Raw genomic sequence first — 24,221 nt, 5'->3', positions numbered from 1 at the left:
GATAGAGTTTAGGAATATAGTTTATTTTGCGCCCGCTGATGGGTTACCCCAGCGGCACTGAAGGCTAGGTCAAATGCAGTGGACAAATTTCCCTGCGAGGATAAAATGGTAAATGGTCAGATTTATATATAGCGCTGGCACTCAAAACGCTTTTTTCAGTACTTCAGCTTGTCACAATAACACATTTTAAAGCAGGATGTAAGGCTACAGAGAAATATAATGAAAAACGATAATATTGACACTGTAGGGGTGGGATTTAATACGTTTTCTTCTTCCCACTCCTTTTCAATCTTAAATACTCAAAATCTCCCCTTTTATTCCTAAGAAAACATAAACAAAAGTGCTTAGTGCTTAGAACGTTCCATAGTATGGCATTACATGTTGCATTTGTTCACAGTGTGTTTATTGCTCAAGAACACATTTAAAAAACACATGGATTTTTATGGTGAAGGGAATCAGCTCTCCACAGATTTGACTTGTAACCTGTTGTAGTCTCCACAGACTTAGATAAGCTTAATGCAATACTGTGGAATCTCCAGGCAAAGCAATAACATCTCCGTGGAAACTAGCAGGGAACGTTCTCTCCACCAGAAATTTACATTGAGCAGCTTTAATATTTGTAATATAAACCCAAATAAACAACTTATTACCGAACACATTTTAAGAGCATTGTTTATATTGATCAGCTGCTTCATATTCAAGTAGAAATGGTGTTTTTGAGACTCCAAACAAGCAAGGGCATGAAATTGTCCAAATTAAAGTTGGGCATTTGCAACCGCTCCGACCCGTTTGGTATTGACACCCCAGACTTGTGAATTACTCCAATCTCCAGGGACAGGCCAGTGTCTAGACAAGCAGTCTGACCAAAATTGGGCCCAAAATCTGTGAAAAAAATCCACTTGGAGCAGACAGAGCAGGTGCTTGTCCTGATGCTATCTTTGCTATGTTGACTTTGAATCAATAGCCTTCTGCACTCCCTATGTACATTGTGGCTTGGCAGAGAATATCTCCAGAGTTTGTGTCAGTCTTTGCCTGATATGGGTGTGTGTTTGTGTGTTTGGTTTCAGAAACGCACAGTGAAGAAAAGCCAGGCAGAAAAACCCAAACCAAAGAAGGAATCCGATATCATTAGAGAGAGAATCATTCGGCGAGCTGCTCTGGAGTTTGAAGATGGCATGTATGGTATCCTTTAATGGGAAAAATATATATTGTTATTATTAAAAGTCCTGTATTACGCATAATTGACTCTTCTGATCTTAAAACTATGTTATAATGTTATTACCTCCTCAAAAACTTACCTGGGGTTGTGTTTTGTTTCATTCACACATGCTTGAGTAACACTTTATTATTTGTCTGTCTACATCACCAAAACTCAAAATGCTCTGTTACACTTTGTGATGTCATTTAGTGTTAGTTATCAAGTTAACAGCTACCATTTACATTTAGTTCAGTAGAGATTGGCAATTCATTTATTTTACCCGCCTAAACCCTACACAGCCACATCCAACGCAAAATTGTGTTTATAGTATAGTATAGTATAGTATAGTATAGTATAGTATAGTATAGTATAGTATAGTATAGTATAGTATAGTATAGTATAGTATAGTAGAGCCCAGTAGAGTCCAGTAGAGTCCAGTAGAGTCCAGTAGAGTCCAGTAGAGTCCAGTAGAGTCCAGTAGAGTCCAGTAGAGTATAGTCCAAATATTAGTATGTTTGTTTGGCAACTAATAATGACTTCTCTGGCTCCTCCAAGCAGATTTTGGCAAGGATTTTTGGATTAACCTCTAAAAACTAAAATCTTGTTATCACACTATCCTAATTTTGGTCAAATTTTTGCACTACACTGTACCACATTTTGCTTCTGGTTTGAACGGCAGCCATTTTGTCCCAATAATTAAAACATTTAAAACCAAAACATATTTCTCCATTGACCAGTAAGTGCCTTCTTTTTTCTCTTTTTAGCCAATCGCGTGTTGGAAATTGGTCAAAAAACATGGCCAACTTTCCTGTCTATTTCCAACACACTAATGACTAACTGTAGCTTGAACCTGCTGATTACGCTGGCAAATTAGAGTGTGAACATATAATGAATTTGAATGAGCATGTACGTGATTTTGTGGTGGCGTTTGTCCTTCTCACACTTTTGGGAGGCGGATACATTATTAACGACTCGCTGGTTCCACATTGTGTTAGTATTCGGCGTGACACATTATTAATTATGTGATACCAAGGCTGCGTTGGTCCAGTCAGATCTCGGAGGTGGGTAACTGCTAGCTTGGGTGATGCATGTTTATTCTGGGGTTGTTTCATGGGTTGTTTTTGTATTATTGTCCTTAACACTTTTTCCAGCTAATCTTGGTATAGGAATTCCAATGCTGGCCAGTAATTTCATCAAACCCGACATCACTGTTCATCTCCAAAGTGAGAATGGGATTTTGGGACTGGTAAGAAACATGCTGTTCATTTACATCTAATTTCATTTTCATGTATCTTTATTTAAACAGGGAGAGCCCGATGAGAGTACCCTGTTCAAATCCACAACAAAACACATAACTGCATAGGTCTTTTTAAAACATTAAAAGCAGGAGCAGGTGTGATTATAAATGTTTAAGAAAATGGATGGATAGAATGATTTAAGATCTTCGAATGTGTCCTATGCGAATAATGACCTCCAGTCCACAAAACAACACTTCAGCAGCGTTCTTTAAAAAGTTCAAAGGCTCATGTGTGTCTGTTTACATCCACGCAGTGAGGATCAGGCTGAAGCTGCTGCAGATTAGCGATAGTGACTCTACTTCCTGTGTCATTTATCTCCAGACTTCTCTCTCCTCTCCGTCCCTCTGTTCTTCCTCTCTCCTTCCCTCCTCTCTCCTTCCCTCTCTCTCCTCTCTTCTCCTCTCTCCCCCTCCCTCTTTCTCCCCTCCCTCCCCTCTCTCAAATAGAAATGCAATTTTCTGATCTTTGAAGCACTTCAGAGTCTCAGAGTGAGTTGTTTTACTGTAGACAGGACACAGCTGAGGGAGGTGTGCTCATGACTTTTTGCTTGTGGTGTGCAGTCTCTCCACTGCCATATCCCGCTGCAGTCTTTGTTCTCACGGGATCGTAAGATTTAAAATCTCATCTGATTCTCCTTGTGTCTATGGTCTGCGCGATTTGTCTCATGTTTTAAAAATCGTTTAAAACTGAAAAATCCTGTAGTGTGTGGCAGATTTTACATCTCATTTAAAGCATCCCCACTATCAAAGACACATTATACCATATAATAACTATATTAGTTGATCTGAGCCCTTTCGTTCCAGCTCCTGTTTCCACAGTATGTAAATAAGCCAACAGGCTTATTTCTATTTTTAATTTAACCCACAGTGAATTGGCAGCCTCTGTATTTCCCAGTGCCAAATTGGACCAAAACCCCCAGAATTATTTCCAACCAACTTCATATGCAGAAAATTGTTTACCTAGATGTGAACCTTTGAAACTGCTACAGTAAGCCTCGTCATTTTGGTTTTAAAATGTTCGTATTAACTCGCTATTGTGTCCGTAAATTAAGATATAAATATTAATAACAGGCAAATAAGAGGCTTTTTTTCATCAAAGTCGCTCCCATTAGCGTTAGGAACAGGTTTGAAGTGCTCGCTCCATGTTAAACCACCAGTTTGGGCGGGAAGGGGCGTTACCTTCAACAGTCTCGCTTTAGATTGGCTCTTTGGTTGCTATGATGCTTGCAGTCGGAATTCCAAATATTGAACTGAGCTCCAAATTCGCCCCATAAGTGCTGGGCTGGATGAGCTTCATTTGACTGGAACACTGTGGGTGACATCACATTCTCTTAGCCCACTTCTTTATACAGAGTATGGTCAGGACTCACTCCATAATATTATCAATGGTCAGCTTCATTTAAATCCACATTGTTGTTATGTAAAACTGGTGACACTCATATTCCCCCTTTCCATCCATGGCACTTTCTATTTACCATGAGTGAGTTTGTAACAAAAGACTGAAGCTATGACACAGTAACGTTTCCAATCATTTGTGTTGACAGGAGAATGGCCTATGCTAATGTTATATTTGTCAAAGTGTAGTTTTTAATTACAAGTACGAGGTTTACCGGCCAGCTGCCTCCCCAGTCCTCCTCGCTCTCCTCACAGGCTTTTGTGCAGCTGAGAAAATCAATGTCTCATCTAATCGCAGAGATTGTGTCCGTCTGTAACTTGAAAAATGGTGGCCGCTCAGTTTGAGTGACAGCTGTGAGAGGCAAGGCAAGTTTATTTGTATAGCACAATCAGTACGCAAAGTAATTCAAAGTGCTTTACAGAAATCACAATACAAACAAATCAAAACATAAATAATCATCACAAAATTAACATTACAAGAGAAGAGTGTACAATAAAAACACTTTCAGTCATATGCACAGCTAAACAGGACCATTTGGAGCCCGTTACAGTAGTATAACCTACTGGAGACAAATGCATGAATAAGTCTCTCCAAGTCTATTTTTGACAGTATAACTATGACAGATTTAAAGTTTGATTTTACTATGGATCAGACCTAGACGACTGAGGGATTACACAGATACACCTTTGATTTTTGCAATGTTTTTTAGTTGTTAAAATCTGCAGATGTTATTGATTTGATGTAGCTGGGTGTAGTGTTTTGTGTTTTGATTTTGGTTGTCTTGGTACAGGGCCCATACCCCACAGACGAAGAGGTGGATGCAGACCTGATCAATGCAGGTGAGAAAACAGTTTATAATCACACATTGGATTATTCATTAGGGTTGTAAGAAAATCAATACTCAGATACTAATTTGATACCAAAACCCTACGGCTCTATGAATGACCTCTAGAGATTGCCCTTTAACAAAATGCACAAGAAAACAATTGTATCACTAGGCCTGTCACGATAACAAATCTTGAAGTTTGATATATTGCTGAAGTAAATATAGACAATAATATTGAAACTAATTAATGCCACTGACACAAAAACACAAGAGCAGATTTAAGCCACAAAAACTATTCTAAATCTAAAATCCTGTGAGCTTTAAGTCATGTTATAATGCTGTTACCTCCTCAAAAACATATCTGGAGTTAGTCTGTGAACATCTCCAAAGCTCAGAATGCTCTGTTCCACCTTGTGATGTCATGAAGCGGGAGTTTGCAGCTCCTTAACAGCTCCTTTTACCTTTTTGTTCAGTAGAGATTGGCATTTCTAGAGCTGAAATCATCTAAAAAATGACTAGTAAATGAGTATGGAGTTTAAAAACACAGTGGAGCACTTCCTGTATTACTACATGACATCACAAGGTGGAACAGAGTGTTTTCTATCTGAGCCTAAATATGCAGGGTTTATGTGTTAAACATGTGTGAATGAAACAAAACACAAGGTATGTCCAGGTCTGTTTGTGATGAGGAAACAACATTATAACATAGATCAGAAAATGGCCAAATATGGGCCCTTTAAAAACCATTGTCCCAACTGTACTACATCCTGTAAATGTGCTCTGTTTGTGACCTTAAGTGTTATGCATTTTCTGTTAGTTTGTTTTAAGAGATATTAAAGTCCATCTTAACATTGTCGTTGACCCACAGGGAAGGAGACGGTGACTGTGCTCCCCGGTGCTGCCTACTTCTCGAGTGATGAGTCCTTCGCCATGATCCGAGGGTGAGATTATACTACCTTTGAAAATACTTTAAAGTGACAGGTTTTCATGTTGTTGTTGTTGTTTGTTTTTTTTTCCAAATTCTGACTTGCTTTGATCGGATAGGACCTGTGCTAAGTATTTATCATAGTTTTACATCAGTTAAGTGGCAGTTTGAGGAAAAAAAAGTTGAGAATAAAAGTACAAAAATACAGGAAGCAGTGATGAGTTTTAAAATGGAATAGAGCTCCACACCTGCTCAGGTATTGCAGAGGCTAACTAGCTATGTGCTAACCAGCTACGTGCTAATATCCGTAACGTGGTTCTTTTGTCCAAAAAACACACTTAACACACAAGATTCTGCCAAATGTTTTAATAATTAAAATTAAATTATAGGTCTTGTGGTTACAGCTGATTATCCCCGAGCAAGCTTTCGATATATATATATATATATATATATATATATATATATATATTTTTTTTTTTTTTTTTTTTTTTCTTTGCAGTCTATGAATGTGAAATTTCATTCTGGAACCGCAGGGTTGGAGGTCACCGGTGAGCTCCATGCCTATGTCTACCTACCTATGTCATCAACACATAAATTGGAGCTTACACTAGAGACCTTTACTGGCATTTTTAATATTAATTATAGACGATATACTTGTTATAACAATTTGGCATCTCTCCTTAACAACAATTGCCATACTATCTGTGTAATCCCTCAGTCATCCAGGTCTGATCCATAGCAAAAGAAAAATCTAAAATCTGTCAGCTGGACAAAAAGTTGTAGGAGTGAAGATATTTGAATGCGTATTCAAGCCGCTTCTTCAGTTCTGGTCATATTACTAGTGGCGCTGCCTTATTTTGTTATTCAAACCCCTAATGAGTGATTTCACATTTGCGATACTACCAATTTTTCCATGTATCTCCCATCTCTAAAACATCCTTTGACTTCATGCATGCACAGAGCCACCATGGTTCCATTTGGTCCCTCTGAACCAGAACAGAGCTATTTATGACCATATTGGATTTTTACTGGGTGGACAAACACAACGATGCTGTAGGAAGCGCGGGTGGGCACTCTCAGACAGCTCGCAGATCAATACGGACCTCAGCGCCCGCGAATATTGGCACAGCCCCTGTCTACTTTCCTTGGTGACATAAGCCATTATCCAGTGCTATAATTTGTGAGCATGTCTTGTGGTGAAATCCGGGTTTATGGCTATAGACCGGCAGCTGTGTGGGTGATTTCGGGGATGACTTTGAAAAGATCTGTGGTTTATTTGTGTCATAAATGACTTTGTACCCCAGATACTAAAGTGAGAAAGCTAAAAGGTCCTATAATACGCAAACTTGACTCTTGTGAGCATTAAGCCAAAAACATACCTGGAGTGGTGTTTTGTTTCATTCACACATGTTTGAGTAAGCCTTTATTATTAATCTGTCTACTTTTCCAAATCTTAAAATCCTCTGTTCCACCTTGTGATATCATGTCGTGGTAGTTTTCAAGTTAAGATCTACCTTTTACCTTTAGTTGAGTAGAGACTGGCGATTTCAGGCCTGAAATTATCTAAATGAGTTCACTGAAGGTGCATGGAGTTTAAAAACACAGTGGAACACTTCCTGTATTACCGCATGACATCACAAGGCGGAACAGACTGTTTTTTGTTTGAGAGAAAAACTCCAGGTCTGTTTGTGATGAGGAAACAATATTAGAATATAGATCTGAGAATAGTGTAATTTGGGCTCTTTAAAGGCATATGCCAGGTTAAAGTATTCATTTCACTGGGGCTGTAGAGTAATGAAATTCTTGTTGGACTAAAGACGTGATTGATCAACTAAAAAGGGGACATCAAAATTTTTGTTGTCGTAGAAACCATCTGCCAATTCTTCAACTAACAAAAGTATTTTTCTGTTTTTTACTTAATATCTGTACCTAATCTGTCATATTGATACTGTAAAATCATGCTGTGCTACTGGTGTACTACTGTATATTCCACCATTGGAGATCATGCTCTATCTCTATTGGTGGAATGTACAGTAGTTGCCATTGTGACACAACTCACAAATTACCAAAAACTGCCAAAAAAGTTTTAATATAGTCTGAAAACTCAAGAAAAAATACAAAATGGATTTAAACAACATATTTTCAGGAGCCTGTGATCAATACGAGTGTTCATAGTCGTGTTTAGGAGTTTGATTTTTGACATAGGTGAGAGTGACTAACTGAAAAACGGCTGGCTAATGCTAGCTAGATGTGATTGTAATGCAATGTGCGAGAGACTTGTTAAACACCACAAATAAGCTCACCTGTTGTAGTTCTAACACAGATTGCTTGAAAATGAAGCTCAGGTTAAGTTTAATGTGCGTAACATAGCTTCAGACAGAGCAGTCCTTACAGTTAGCGTCACACCCCTAGGAAATGTTGATGACATCAGCTGCAAAGTATAATTTCACAGCTTTTACACTGAAATACGATCGTGACTTTGGAAACTTCTTTAGACAGACAGTTTATTCTCTGCTATCACATAAACTCCATGGGGAAGAGTAAACCAATTGTGGGTGTATTAGATTTGAAGGTGTTGGCAGTCACAGAATCCCCCAACACATTTATCTAGGTAATATATACAGTGTCTGAAAGAAGCAGGCAGTGTAAATGACTGAGGTAATATAAATGCTAATTACGCTAATGAAACATAGCTTGTTTGGAAGTAGTTATGAGTTTAGCAGTAACAGATGGAAGATGACTTTATTGTGAAAACTGAATTGGAAAAATGTAATGCTGAAATATAAAAACAGCTATGGATTCACTCTGTATACTGCAAATGGACTGAAATCTCCATACTAAGTGAGCAACCACATCAATAGGTTGTGTTTACTGCATAGACTGTATAAAGAAGTGGACTAAGGGAGTGTAGCTTCACCCATAGCATTTAGCTGCAGTTAAATGAAGCTCATCGAGGCAGTTATAGGGGGATTTCGAGCTAACTTCCTTATTTGGAATTCGAACCACGCGTATCATAGCCATGAAAGAGCCAATCCAGAGCAAGGCTGTTGAAGATAATGCCACTTTCCGCCCGCATCGCTGGTTTAGTAGGGAGCGGGCATTTAAAAATGCTGTCAGTCAAACATGTTGCTAATGCTAAAGGGAGAAACCTTGAGGCAAGAAGGTGCCTCATTGATTGGTTATTAATGTTCATATCTTGATTTACAGACAAAATAGCTTAATGAAAAATGAGGGTCATGTAGAGCGGGTTAACACAAACATTTTAAGACCAAAATGACAAGCCTGACAGCAGCAGTTACAGAGAAAGTTAATTGGAGTCGATGGAGCTGGAAGTGTGCACATGCTCATTTCCTATTTGGAATACAGTGGCCAGCAGGTTAGCTATGTCCATTTATACACTGCCTGGCCAAAAAAAAAGTCGCCACCTGGATTTAACTAAGCAAATAAGTACGAGCCTCCTCCACTTGGTCAGATCTAGGTTCACCAACAGTCTGTGCTCAAAGAATGAGGTCAGCTGACTATCTGAATATACTGAATGACCAGGTTATTCAGTGGAGTTTTTCTTCCCTGATGGCACGAGCATATTCCAAGATGACAATGCCAGGATTCATCGGGCTCAAATTGTGAAAGAGTGGTTCAGGAGCATGAGACATAATTTTCACACATGGATTGTCCACCAGAGACTTCAGACCTTAACCCCATTGAGAATCTTTGGGATGTGCTGGAGAAGGCTTTGAGCAGTGATCAGACTCGACCATCATCAATGCAACATGAAAAATGTATGCAACACTGAATGGAAATAAATCTTGTGACATTGCAGAAGCTTATCGAACCAATGCCAGAGCGAATGTGTGCTGTAATCAAAACTATAGAAATAACGAAATATCAGATTGTGTGACCTTTTTTTAGGCAGTTTATGTACAGTCTATGGGTTATGGTATAGAATTTGATAATGTCGTAATTTCAGATATAAAACCCTATATGTATACTTTTTATGGGAGATTCACTCTTTTTGCAGCAAATATCCAAACTGATTGGCACTTTTTGCCAAGATGTTCATGGCCAGTATTCCAAATATGGAACTCGGCTCCAAATTCGCCTGTATAACTGCTAGCCTCGATGAGCTTCATTTACTCTGCAGCCAAACGGCATCACACTCCCTTAGTCCACTTTTTTATACAGTCTATGGGATAGGTCCAGTAATTAGAGATATTAACCATAAACCAGGTCAGTAAATCAGCAATCTGACAGTTAAACAGCATATTCTACCATAGACTTCTGACCTGTCCTCCACCTCCATTTCAAACTATAGGGACTCTACAATGATATGATGTCATGTGAATGCAGCCTATTCTGTGTCTCTCTTCTAACCTACTTTTTTGAGATTCATTTGGTCAAAAAAACTGACAGCTGTTGTCTTATTCTGTCCTTGTTGTTTGCAGGGGTCACGTCAACTTGACAATGCTGGGAGCTATGCAGGTTTCAAAATTCGGAGACCTTGCCAACTGGATGATCCCGGTGAGTCCTAAAGACGGGAGACAGAGCTGTGGGGGAGAAGGGGGAGGGATACTCAGAGGTGGATGGGATTAGCAGTGAAAGAGTATGTTACAAGGACAGGTTAGATTAAATGTTTGGGACATGAGAAATGACATAGTAAAGCCCTATTCACGTGGGATTAGTTTTACGTGGGGTTCTCTGGTAAACTGTAATAATTTGGAGCGTTGCCTGTGTTTCAAGTCCCGTGCGAATCACCCAGGTTTGTAAAAATGTCTAAAAATTCTCTCAAATTTTACCTCCTGTAATTCTGAAAAGTCAGAGCGCTTCAGGTGATTCTAGGTCCATGTGAACGCTCATATCTGTAAACTGGCCTGTGCTTTGCATGTGCATTGAAGCTAATAGTGGTTCAGATATAGCGAAGGGACCACTGTATTATGTTTTGAATTGTTAATCCCTATGGCAAAGGTGGTAATTCACATAGACTCTATAAAGAAATGGACTAATTGAGTTTGATGTCACCCATAGCGTTCGGCTCCAGTCAAATGAAGCTCATCAAGGCTAGACATTATGGAGGCCAATTTGGAGTTGAGTTATATATTTGGAATACTGATCGTGTTTATCATAGCAACCAATGAGCCAATCCGGAGTGAGGCTGGTAAAGGTCACACCCCTGATTTAGCAGGGGCTGTGTGCTTAGCAACGCTGTCAATCAAATCTGTTGCTAACACTAGTGGGAGCAACCTTGGGGAAATAAGGAGCCTGATTCGTTTGATATTAATGTTCATATCTTAATTCACGGACACAATAGTGAAATAAAAACACCAGGATCATGTAGAGCGGATTAATATAAACATTTTGAGACCAAAATAGTGAGCCTGACAGCATCAGATACAGAGAGAGGGGTGACAGTTTTTCAATAGAAAGTGAATTAGAGATGATGGAGCTGGAAGTGCGCCTGTGTTCACTTCCTATTTGGTATGCAGCAGCTAGCAGGTTAGCCATGTCCATTTATATATACAGTCTATGGTTCTGATACAAAATGTACCTGCACTGTAGCTTCAGATGCTGTAATAATCATAAAACAGCTGTAGTCTCTCTCTGTTAATGCATTCAAGCTGATTTGACCTCAACCCAAACTTTAGTCGATGGAGTCGGAAGCACTCCCATGCTCACTTACTATTTGAAACATGGCAGCTAGCAGGTTAGGTATGGACATTTATATACACAGTCTATGGTAATTTGTCATCACTCTGAAACCCATGCACTGATGCACTGTACCTTGTAGTGTGTATGTAGTGTGTAGTGTACAACTGCTTGGCTCAGGATCTCAAAGCCTCCGTCACTGAATGGAAGCTATTTATACTCTCTCCATTTTCTATAGAGAAGTTGATAATGGATTGAAGATGTTAATAGCTTGTTTCTTTACACAGGAGACAGAGCAGCATCTTAATTTGCCACATTAATTCAAAGGAAACACCATTCACACACACACAGATACCATCTTGTCCATTTCATCAAGAGGCGTCTGTCATTTTGAGAAATTACAGCTAACGTCTCATTTGTATGCACAGTATGCTAATAGGTTGACATGTTGTTGCCAGATATGAAACCAGGTCAATTAGACTTAAGGGCACACAGCATTTTTGAGGTCAAGAATCCATTTAGCTGTCGTTAGCATGTGGGAGGTTTAATGCTTATTTTTCATTCCTGACATAGCTCACTTGACACTTTATGAAATATGCCAGCTCTAATGTGCGTTAATGCAAATATGTTATGCAATGCAAGAATGGATATAAAACCTGTCATAAATGGGAATGGAAAAATGCCATTGCAAACACAGCATAATTAATATGTTAATATTGGCTTGTGCTGTCTTTAAACTGGCATGGAAGAATGTATATAAGATAATTCTCCAGCAAGTAAATTACCAACTAATTAGAAGATAAAATCCTTAAAACTACTGCACACAGTTTTCTCTGCATCATCACTGCAATTATGTTATAGGACTATGGTTGAACAAAATGAATACTCAGATACCAATCGATACTAAAACTAATATTGAAACTAGATACTCATTTGAACAGGTATCAATACTAAAAAAATAGACCCACTCACAAGACAGAAATGAACCTTTCCTGAATAGTTTTAGAATGATCTTGAGCTATATCAGAACAAGTATAAGACACATAGACTAGTATATGCACATGGACCACTAAGGAACCTATCTGGACGACTGAGGGGTTACACAAATATGAGGCCACATAGACTAGCACAAAATCACATTCTGTTGTCTAAAGAAAGAGTGTTTTTATTGTCATTGTGGTATCAGAATTGGTATCGAGTTGATACTATCATTTTAAAATTGAGTTTTAAATTTTAGCATTATGATAACACTAATTGATTGTGAAAATAGTTGTGTAATTAGGACAAAGTTGGAGCTTTTCTGATTGGTTTTAGAATGGTCTTGATGTATCAGAGCCGTATATAAATGGACATAACTGACCTGTTAGCTGCTGCGTTTCAAATGTGAAAAGCCAAAAGTAAAATCTATCAACTGGACAATTTTCAGATTGAGAGAATAACTCAGGCTGAATGTGCAGGGTTGGTGTGTTAAACATGTGTGAACGAAGCAAAACTCCAAGTCTGTTTGTGATGAAGAAACATAACAAAGATCAGAAAAAAGTGTAATATGGGCCCTTCAGCAAGTCCATCTCTGCCTTGGGAGATCAGTTAAGCTCTAGCTTGTCTTAACATTGCCATTTAGATCGATATGAGCAGGTCCAGTTGTGAATTTTTATTTAGTGCGTTGATACAAAGCCAGTGTGGAGGTCTAAAATCATGGGTTTTTAATGAGACTGGGTTTGGCTGTTCCCTGCACCTACATATTCACTGCCTTTTAATTATACATCCTCTTCACCCTTTCAATTAGTTCTTTGTTTGTTTAGCCTGATTGCTAATTAACAAGCACGTGATGGAGAACATTTTGTAGTTATTTTTAATACCTGGTGCTGCACATTTTGCTCTGAGGCTATAATGAGTAGAGGCAAAATTTTGTATAGAAAAAGCTAGTGGAATATGCCATGGAAAAACAGAAACACAAGAATGAATAGTGAGCAGTACAGAGTTGGTTGTGCATCTGGCAGTATTGAAGTACTTGGAGTTTTTGTTCAAAGTAGCAGAAACTGATGAAGGTAAATAGAAAGTGTGGGTCTTGCAGTTTTGAGATGGGAACTATGAACCCGGAATAGTTACCACATTTGTTTTCAAAATGTGTGCAAGTGAGTAGTGGAGGAAGAAGTACTCAGTTTTATTACTGAAGTAAAAGTATCACATTAAAAATCTGCTTAAGTAAAAGTATTAAAGTACTCATTTAAAAAGGTGCTTAAAGAGTAAAAAGTAACAGTATTTTGCACATATTTTGAGGTCTTTATAAAGCTATATAAATTTTAATTTATATAGCTTTAGATTCTATATAGATTCTATAAATCTTATGAACGTGTTAAAAATAAACCCTCAGCCTTTTTAGCAGGTCTCAGTCAATAATAAAAATACTTTTACTTTTCAGTCCTGTTCAAATATGTAGTGTAGTAGAAAGTACAGATATCTGCTCTCAAATATAGTGAAGTGGAGATGGTATTACAGGCCCAGGTCTACAGTGGTGCAAAGGGTGCATTACTGTATAGACTTTGACCCCGTTGAAACTCAAATGAACCTCAATTTGGTCTGGACCCGCCGCTGTGCTATTACTTTATCTGAAATGTTTCATAGTGTGGCATTAAACTCACCCATCTACATCTACAATCAGCAGACCATACTCTCCACAGATCAGACCAGTATCTTGGTCTGGTGACATCTTCTGGTGACAGCTTGTATCCACGGAGATAGTTAAGTTTAATACCATAGTGGGAAACATTTGAAGCAAAGCAGTTAGACAAAAATGTAGACAGACCCTCCACCAAAAAGTTACATAGTGCATCTTTAAGTACAGAACTTTACTACTTTTACTTTTTTACATTCCACCGCTGCCAGTCTCTTTGTATAGTATCTCAGAACGTACCAGCCTTAAATTCTCGGTATGAAAGGAAATGAACCAGATTATTATGAGATAGAGATTGGCTTCATATTAAAGCCTCAGTGACCTTCAACCTGACAACAATTACACATTTGTTTGAGTAATGCCTCCACTTTTTGAGCTACTGTGAAAAAGAAATCTAAGTAATCTCACTCAGTTTGTCTATGTTGACTGTAAGTACATAGTTGGCTGTGTGTCTGGCTGCATTGAAGTACTTGGAGTTTTTGTTCAAAGTAGCAGAAACTGATGAAGGCAAATAGAAAGTGTCGGCCTTGCAGTTTTGAGGGAATTATGGGGGAAGCCAGGAATCGTTACCACAGTACACAGAATGGCAAGACGACTTTCACAGTTTAATTAGACAGACACAGCACTACAGTTATTATGACACTACTGGGGCTATGAACCAGAGCAAAGAGAAAATGGTTTAGACATGTGCAGAGGAAGGATAGTGAATATGTGAAACCTCTAGGTACTTGTGTATTTGCAAAAGCTTAAAAATGTGTTTATTTATGTTGCATAGAGCTGGGTACCACAAACAGTACCTAGTTTATGTAATCGATACCTTAGTTATACTTTTTCAGTGCCTAAGTCACCCAAATTATGATGCTATGGGTGACGTCACACTCACTTAGTTCACTTTATTATAGTATCTTTCTATAGCATCTCAGAACTTACCAGGCTAAATTTCTTGGTATGAAAAGAATAAGCTTGAGTAATGCTTAGCTATTTTTTAGCTACTCTGACGGGAAAAAAGTTGGTTGTGTGTCTGGCTCTATTGAAGTACTTGGAGTTTTTGTTCAAAGTAGCAGAAAGTGATGAAGATAAATAGAAAGTGTGGGTCTTGCAGTTTTGAGAAGGGAACTATGAACCAGGAATCGTTACCACACAGAATGGAAAGACGAATTTCACAGTTTAATTAGACAGACGCAGCACTACAGTTATTATGACACTACTGGGTCTATGAAAACCACAAGTGCAATGAGAAAAAGTTCATTTATTTTCTATTTCTGGAGTGGATTTGTCTGTTATGACTCAGATGGGACAGAAGGGGGCGCATGGGGGGCCATAACCTGATGCAGTTTAACATTTTCCAATTCAGTTTCTATTTATTTCACATAAGCTGTGGGTGATCATGGTGTTATAGGAATCTCTTTTATAGCTTGCATCATGTATAAGGTCAGATACTTGGTAATGTTGTCCCGATACTAAAATTTCAAACTTTTGAGATTTTGAGACTATGTAATAGATCCAGTGCCGATTCTGACACCACGATGATATTAATTACTCTTTACTTAGACAATAGAATGTGATTTTCAACATTAAACGGTAATACTTTCTTTTATATTCCCTTTTGGCCTTATATCTGTGTAATCCCTCAGTCGTCAAGTCGTCATAGTGGTCCATGGGTGTATACTAGTCTATGTGTCTTATGCAGCTCTGATACAACTCAAGATCATACTAAAGCTATTCAGGAAAGGTTCATTTCACATTGCTAACCTGCTAGCTGCCACGATTCCAAATAGGAAGACCTCCACGTCTTTATACAAACTGTGGCACTCACTGGTATCTTTTTATAGCATCTCAGAACCTACCAGGCTTAAATTCATGGTATGAAAAGAATTAGTTTGTATAAGGTTAATTTCTGTCCTGTGAATGGGACTTTTTTTTTGGATCAATACCTGCTCAAATGAGTATCTAGTTTCGATCTTTTGTATCGATTAGTATCTGAATCTCGATACTTTTGAAAACCCTAACATGTAGCTGCAACAATAAAAGGCTATCTCCAAAGTATAAAGAAACTTAAAACTTAAAATTTGTTCAACTTTGGTCTTTTTTCTCTTGGTAACATAACAAACATTTAATATCAATGAATAATGTAACTTTAAACACGCTCCCTTCAGACACTAGTCCAGGCTGCTCCTCGTCACACATCAAAGTAATGAGACGTGATCCTCCAGTCCATCCAATTTTTACTCCAACTTAAAATCCCCATTTCAGTGTATTAAATATTTACTTTAGATGCCACAGAAATACTGCTGGTCCTGCTCACCTCCCTTCACACGGGCCAGGTTGGTTTTGGCTTGACTTAGTTTATTTATGTAACTTCCAAACTAACAACATGATTGGGACATTTGAACAACAGTGCTCTCGATGGATGCCATTTTGAGGACTTCTTGTAGCTCATACTGAATATTTTAATTGTAAAAATAAAAACAGCAACCCAAGGATGTTGTCTGATTTTTAAATCAATACAGTCTAAAAGTCCCATTGCTCTTAAAAGCATCTTCTGGTGTTATAATGAGACTATAAGATCTGGTCTGTAACATAACAGTTTTCTATTAATATATTCTGTTACATTATGAATATTTTATATTAAATATGTTTTGTTTGAGAGGCCTATGGAAAATTATGGGAAATTCAACATCTCACCAAGTTGGCTCCAAATTGCCCCCAAATTAGAAAGACTTATTTTTAATTTCAGACAGTTATATTAATTGTTATTATTTGTTTTATTATGTATTATTTGGCTCTTTCGCTGTTCTCACATTCACATATATGGAAAGTATCGATTCTTTAGAAGTAGCTTTTCACCTACGCCTCAATCTTCATCAGCTCTTCTTTTGAAATCACAGATGAAGATAATTACATCCCCCTCGTCTTGTGATAATGGAAAGATTCACTATCTAAACATGGCGGCGCGGCGTGAAATTGGTAGCGTTGTTCGTAGGAGTAGAGGCACGCTACCCTCTGTGTCATAATGATGTTGATTTTCAGTGTTTTTAATATGCACAAGCTCGATGAGCCGTTTCCAGCTTACGGCTTTAAAATGCTGCCATTTCTCCATTGAGCCTGAAACGTTTGGATCAGAGCTGACAGAGGGGAGAGAATAGGATTGTTTTCAGATTTGGGGTGTTGTTTTTGCCAAATAAATCAATGCTAAGGCAGTTAGAATTGAGCAAAGGATGCCAGGCTAATTCAATTTACATTGTTTTATTATTATTATTATTATTATTATTATTAATAATATAGATGTTCCAGAGGTTACCATGTTTTTTAAAGGAACAAGTGGAACCATAGACTGTATAAAGAAGTGGACTAAGCGAGTGTGACGTCACCCTTAGCGTTCGGCTCAAATGAAGCTCATCAAGGTTAGCAGTTATAGCGGTCAATTTGGAGCCGAGTTTCATATTAGGAATTCCGACTGTGAGTATTCAATTTCAATTCAATTCATTTATTTTTGTAACGCCCAAAATCACAACAACAGTTGTCTCGAAGGGCGTTCATGTTTTGGTTGATGGGGGAAACCGGAGTACCCGGAGGAAACCCATCCAGACACGGGGAGAAACATGAAAAACTCCACACAGAAAGGCCTGGTGACCCGGGGATCGAACCAACCTTCTTGCTGTGAGACATGAGTGATGGCACTCAGTCACCGTGCCGCCAAGACACAAAAAACAAAACAACAGGAAGAATCAGACACAACAAGAAAAATCAGACACAACAGGAAAAATCAGACACAACAGGAAAAATCAGACAACATAAGAAATCGGCCAGGAGACCAGACGAGGAGGAGGAGAGCCGGGCGAGGAGGAGGAGAGCCAGGCAAGGAGGAGGTCCAAGTATCATAGCAACTAAAGAGCCAATCCAGAATGAAGCTGTTAAAGGTAACACCCCTTTAGCCCATGTACTTTAAAGGAACAAGTAAAGCACTATTCATTTAAAACTAGAGGGCTGTGAATGTCTCCCCCAACCCCTAACCCCTCATTTACTCCACAGCCTTGCACTCTTAAGTGGACTATCTGATGCACTCATTCACCTAGGGATTCAGACGTGCAGCTCACTACATTCAGGTCATGTGACTCTGGCGTCTGAGTAAAAAAAATCTAAAGGCTAAAAAGGCGTAAACCTTATAATATAGCCAAAAAATAACCAAAGATTTCCCAGTAGTGCAAAGAAAAAGTACATACAATAAATATTGCCCCCCGAAAAAATAACCAAAAGCCCTGTTGCATTTCAGAACATAAATCTGTGAGAGTGAGTGATTTGGCCTTGATGAGAAAACAGTAGGTAATGCTAAAACTGGCAAAGAGAACTCGTCCTTCAGGCTGCAGTTAACAGGGATCTGACTGGCACCAGGTGAGAGTCCATCTGCTGTTAGAGCTGTGACTGAGACCTGCAGAACACACGCACAAGGTAATGCCAGAGTTTAAAGGTGTACTTTGGAATTTTCAACTGTCACCTGAGCCACTTCATACCTTAGGGAAGTTAGATGGTTTTGACTAATAACAGATACTACTTAATGTAACAACTAGAGTGTGTTAGTTTAAGTGTAGTTGTCTCCTCCCTTCAGACTGATGTAAGGCAGGGACTTACCTTGTCAGAGCTGAGGAAGCTGCTTGGATGAGCGTCGAAACATATTCACTCTTAAAGACGACGTTCAGTTGACAGAATACATTTTTTCTCATATATATTCAGTGTATAATGAGGGACTTACGTCTGTGCATTTTTTTCCTTATGCTCATTTTCAAGTTGCTATTCTGTATTTTAACTAAACAAATGACAATATCTTTCCCTCTTTACTGTTGGCAAGGAACAAATTGGTCAAAAACGGGGACACCTGGGACATTTCTTCTTTAAAACTTGGCCGAAGTACTGGACTGTCCACTGGCATAGACTATATAAAGAAGTGGACTGAGTGTGACGTCACCCATAGCGTTCAGTTCCAGTCAAATGAAGCTAGCAGTTACAGGGGCCAATTTTGAGCCAAGTTCCGACGACGAGTACCTCAAGTAAGAGCCAGTCTGGAGGGAGACTGTTGAAGGTAACGCCCCTTCCCGCCTGAACATGGATGCTTAGCAACAGTATCAATCAAACCTGTTGCTAAAGCAAATGGGACCAACCTCAGGGAAAGAAGCCTGATTGGTCTTTTATTAATGTTCATATTTTGATTTACAGACAAAATAGCGAAATAAAAACATCAGGATCATGTAGAGTGGGTTAATGATGAAAAATGATGAGGGGCCACAGTTTTTCAATTTAAAGTGAATTGGAGCCAGAGTTGATGGAGCCAGAAGCACACCCATGCTCACTTCAACAGCAAGCAGTTTAGCTGCCTACATTTATATATACAGTCTATGTTCCCGCATCAATAGGGACGTCTGCTCACCCTAGTCAAGTATATTTTTATGTTAAGAAGAGAAGGTACTTGCAGAGAATGTAACAAAACTTGGACTAGTCTTCCAGGTTGTGTCGAGGCAACCCCCAAATATAGAAAATTGCTGTTAAGTTGTCGGTATGTCTTAACTCAGTGATTCCCAAATTCCTGTCCACCGTCTGAAATAACCAGTGTCTGTTTAAGGAAGCGCTTGAGTTTCAAACATAGAAGAACCCATTCAGACTACTTTATTTATACGTCTTTGCCTGGAGCTGAGTGTGAACCTGTGTGGTGCCTGTCTCAGACTATTAAAAAGCAGTTAGCACATGGTAATGGCTAATTACAGCGCTAATGAAGGGGCTGCTTTAGAGTCTTTTGGATCTACTATAAACAGCAACACTTGATTTAGCTCAATTATTTCATATTTTGCATGTGAAATGAGGCAGTAAGGATGATTATTCTCCAAAATTTCATAAATATTATAAATCTGTGTCCTTGGAAAAGAGGTGAACGTGTTTAAATCAGATATTGTTTTTACTGATATTACTCACAATGTTTATTTATTTGTGATTATGAATATATTTTCCATTATGTAGAATGTCCATGTTTACATTCTGTGTTTTGATTATTAATAAGTTGGACAGCAGAATTAGCTCGTCACTTTGGTATGCTAGGGGTGCGCTCAAAGGAGCCCAAGTGAACCATGTCGAGGCAAGGCACATTTCGAACTTTGTGTTGGTTGGAGGAGGTGGGCCAAACAAAATATCGCCCTCTTCTGGAGAATTATGGCAGATATCCCATACGCTAAAAAGGGTTAATACTGGTCCGTTATATCAGCCAACCCATATTTTGGTCTATCTTTACTTGTCACCATGAGATCTATATCAACTTATGTAAGAGATGGATGAAACATCATTAATTCATTAAAATTAATTAACTTTTTCTACTTTTCTGTATCATGATTAAATTTAAGCTAGCTCACCAAGTGTTTCATTTATTTATTGCAGCTCATGTCCATGTCCCTCGTTTATCGTGGGGGTTACGTTCTAAAAATAACCCGCAATAGGCAGAATCCGCGAAGTAGTCAGCTTTATTATTCAATTATTATATATGTTTTAAGGCTGTAAAACCCCTCACCCTTACCTTTTTATCTAAGGACATACGGGTTTTGGTAACTCACACATTTTTACTGATGCACTGATACTGACAAATTTGCTGGATCAGATATCGGCCTCCAAATATCGATTCAGCTGATATCATGGTTGGACATAAACTGATGTAATAGGATTGTTATCTGGTTGTAGTAAACTAGAAAGCTTCATAATATTTGAACTTTTATTCGTACAAAGCTGTTTTGTCATTACATGAGGGAGGGATATAAGCCTCATAACACATCAGGAGTAGTTCTGTCTTATTTTATTTTAGTTTTAAGGAAATAAATGTAGTTTTCTGTCTCTGCTTTGTTTTGTGTTGATATCGGGGATCGACAGATACTTAAAGCTAAGTATTGAAATCGGTATCATAACTGAACACGCTTCAGCAGTCTTCAACAGTATGCCTAAAACCTGTTATGGTGGCATATAGAACATTTTTACTTTTAATAATCCAAACACCTCTTAAAAAGTCAACATTTTAAAATCCATTTCCTGTTTTTCTGGCATTCTCATCATGCTGTGTTTCTCTCAAAACAATCCCTCTTGATTCAATTTGGTCTCTTTGAATGCCCACTCCATTGTCCTCCTGTCACCGGCTCTCTGATGTTTGTCATTAGTCGTCACGGTAACCGAAGCCATGTGACCGTCCGTCGCTATGTTAATAAATAGAGAGGGGAGTCGTCATGGAGGATATAAGGCGGAGGGAGCAAAGGCAGCGGCGTTGGCACGTGGCGGCTCTTGGCTGTTGAAGGGGGTCATTTTCTCGTGCCCCTTCTGTGCCCATGTGCGTCAAGTGAACACTCGCACAGCAGGATGTAGTCTACGGTCGGCATGGCAACGTGACAAATGCCAAATAATCCAATGCCTTTTATAAATAAGTGTTTTGTGGGTTTTAGACTGGAAGTTATCAGCGGCTAGAATGCAGTGATGTCATGCTCCCAGGTGGGGGGGGGGGCAAGCACAGATTGTATGAATCTGTACGAGACAAATGAAGCTCATCGAGGTTAGCAGTTATAGGGGCCAATTTGGAGCCAGGTTCCATATTTGGAACTCCAAGCACAAGTATCATAGCAACTAAAGAGCCAATCAAGAGCAAGGTTATTGAAAGTAATGCACCTTCCCGCCCGCACTGCTGGTTTAGCAGGGAGCAAGCGCTTAGCAACACTGTAAATCAAACTTGTTGCTAACACTAGTGGGAGCAATTTCAGGGAAAGGTGCCTGATTTGTCTTTTATTAATGTTCATATCTTGATTGGAAAAAATAGCAAAATTAAAAAAGCAGGATCATGTAGAGTGGGTTCATTCAAACATTTTAAGATCAAAATGACGAGTCTCACAACAGCAGTTACAGAGAGAGGGGACACAGTTTTTCAATGTGAAGTGAATTGGAGCCAGAGTCAATGGAGCCTGAATTGCATCCATAATCACTTCCTATTTGGAATGCAGCGACTTGCAGCTTAGCTGTGTCCATTTACATACAGTCTGTGGGGGCAAGACAAAGTTTTTCCTATATATTACATTGTACTTTGTTTGAGTAATCTAGTGATCTCTCCGGGCCCTGTTTGAACAGTTTACAGTATGATTCTGCCCAACACTCCGTAGCTTACACAAGCGCCCGCATGACAATTTTTCATAAATATACAAAAGTGTGATACAGAACAAAACACTATAACTTAAGTCTGATGCAGTGTGCAGTAGTTTCATTAGTGGGATGTGCACTGATTGTGTTGTGGTAACACTCTGAAGGGGAAGTAACCTAGCATGGAGAGCAGAGGGAGAAGGGACTCGAGTGTCAAATACATAACTGAAATTTATAAAGCAACGTGGTTTTGTGGTGATTTAAATATGCTATGTGTTACAGTTAATACCTCATAGAAGTAAAATACCCCCTCTTAAATATTCTATAAGCTCTTTAAAGCTTATAGAATACTGTGATGCCATCTGAAACTCAGCAGTTTGTAAATATGTTTATAAACCTGTGTGTGGTTTCAGCTTCCTGTTTGTGGGTGCCATTTTGAGACCTTTTTTACCATTGAAATTGAATTGTTCTGTTAATCTTCATTTTCAAGTCTTTCAGTCATAACCCATGGAGTAAATCTGTCATTATGAGTTTTGGGGCAGTACATTACATGATGGTTGATGTTTCTTTGTTGGTCTAAAAAGCACAATTTTAGACAAATTATATTCAGAAACCAAGATGAAAATAGGACTTTCTGGAGTTACATAACCACATTTTTATGAGTGCAGACTGTTTGAGAATGTCATCCATTCTTGCCGTTAGCAGGGCGGAACGATTTGGGAAAAAGATCTCATTGTGATTTTTCTGACAAGCATAGCGATAGAGATTGGATTCCAAATCCCATTTTAAACACATCCAAGAGAAGTGACAAAAAGACTGAAAAATGAAACAAACTAATCCAAGAATCCCATGAATTTGAGAACATGTTTGTAGAGGTTTAAACTGCAGCTTACACAGAGAAAGACCCCATGGAGACACAAGGAGGGCATCTGACACTCAGGGAGGGCATCTGACACTCAGGGAGGGCATCTCACACACAGGGAGGGCATCTGACACTCAGGGAGGGCATCTCACACACAGGGAGGGCATCTGACACTCAGGGACATTTCAGAATATGTTTATACAGATCTAAACTGTAATTTATTTATTTTTTTTGTTCATATTTTTCCTATATACATGTTACATATAGAATAATATATGTATTGATAATATAAGATTTTGTTTTTTATTTGTTAATCTTGATCAGGTCATCAGTTTTATATGATTTCTACAGTTCGCTCACACAAGGACTCATTTACATACCGTGTTTTTTTTTTTTTTTTTTTTTTTTTTACCTTTATTTAACCAGGAAAGGCCTATCAAGATTACTAATCTCTTTTTCTAGGGAGTCCTGGCTAGGGATGCACCAGTCCAGCCTTTTCTGTTCTGATTCCAATGTCAGTGCTTTTGCTTTAAGGGTCTAATCGACCAGAGCGGAAACTGAAAACGGCATTTATTTCCTTAATAAATTATAACAATTATTATAATTTATTATTATAATATGTTTTGTAACTATTGAACAGCTTTGTAAAAAATACAGTTAAAGTTATAGTTTAATATTATGAGATTTGGGACACCGTTGGTCAGTTAATTGTCTTATTACACCAGTTTATAGACCAAAATGTCATATCAATTGAACCCATATCTTGGAAGCTGATTTTCGATCCACCAAAATTTTTGATGTTGGCGCCAATATCTGATACCAATATTGTGAGTATCATATCAGAGCATTCCTAGTACTAGTCAAAACCGCAGCACAGATCAAACAGTACATTGTATTTAGACAATTACAAGAATTAGTTAAAATAGATGATAACCATAGATGTAATTTCCAAACTGTATAGCATTAATTTAAACTGACCTATCGCAACCAGTTCTTTAGCTTACCATCCTTTTGTCAATTATTCCAAAATTAATACTCTAAATTTACTTCACCAGTCAACACTTGGTTCACAAAATAGCACTGACACGGCAAAGAATACTAGTAATATATCCTTTCACGGCTCGACTTCAGTCTAAAGGCTCCAGTTCTCTTCTTTTGGTTCTGGCCCAGTGCTTCCCATAACCCCCATATTATAATCTTACAAAACCATCACTTGGATCTCCTCAAACGCCTATTTAATTACTGTGTGGGTAGGCTACTG

General features: G+C 38.5%; 1 protein-coding gene across 1 annotated transcript in view; it reads left to right on the top strand.

Annotated features, from left to right (window-relative positions):
- The window catches only part of oxct1a (3-oxoacid CoA transferase 1a), a 92,580-nt gene that overhangs the window by 40,064 nt on the left and 28,295 nt on the right, over positions 1–24,221 (top strand). Inside the window, exons 9-13 of the mRNA XM_033972896.2 lie at positions 1,068–1,182; positions 2,350–2,444; positions 4,682–4,730; positions 5,586–5,658; positions 10,085–10,160. Of these exons, the coding sequence (XP_033828787.1) occupies positions 1,068–1,182; positions 2,350–2,444; positions 4,682–4,730; positions 5,586–5,658; positions 10,085–10,160 (408 nt within the window). The remainder of the gene's footprint in view (positions 1–1,067; positions 1,183–2,349; positions 2,445–4,681; positions 4,731–5,585; positions 5,659–10,084; positions 10,161–24,221) is intronic.

The sequence above is a fragment of the Periophthalmus magnuspinnatus genome, chromosome 9 (genome assembly GCF_009829125.3).
Source record: "Periophthalmus magnuspinnatus isolate fPerMag1 chromosome 9, fPerMag1.2.pri, whole genome shotgun sequence".
Lineage (NCBI taxonomy): Eukaryota > Metazoa > Chordata > Actinopteri > Gobiiformes > Gobiidae > Periophthalmus > Periophthalmus magnuspinnatus.
This window is presented reverse-complemented; position numbering and strand designations above follow the sequence as displayed.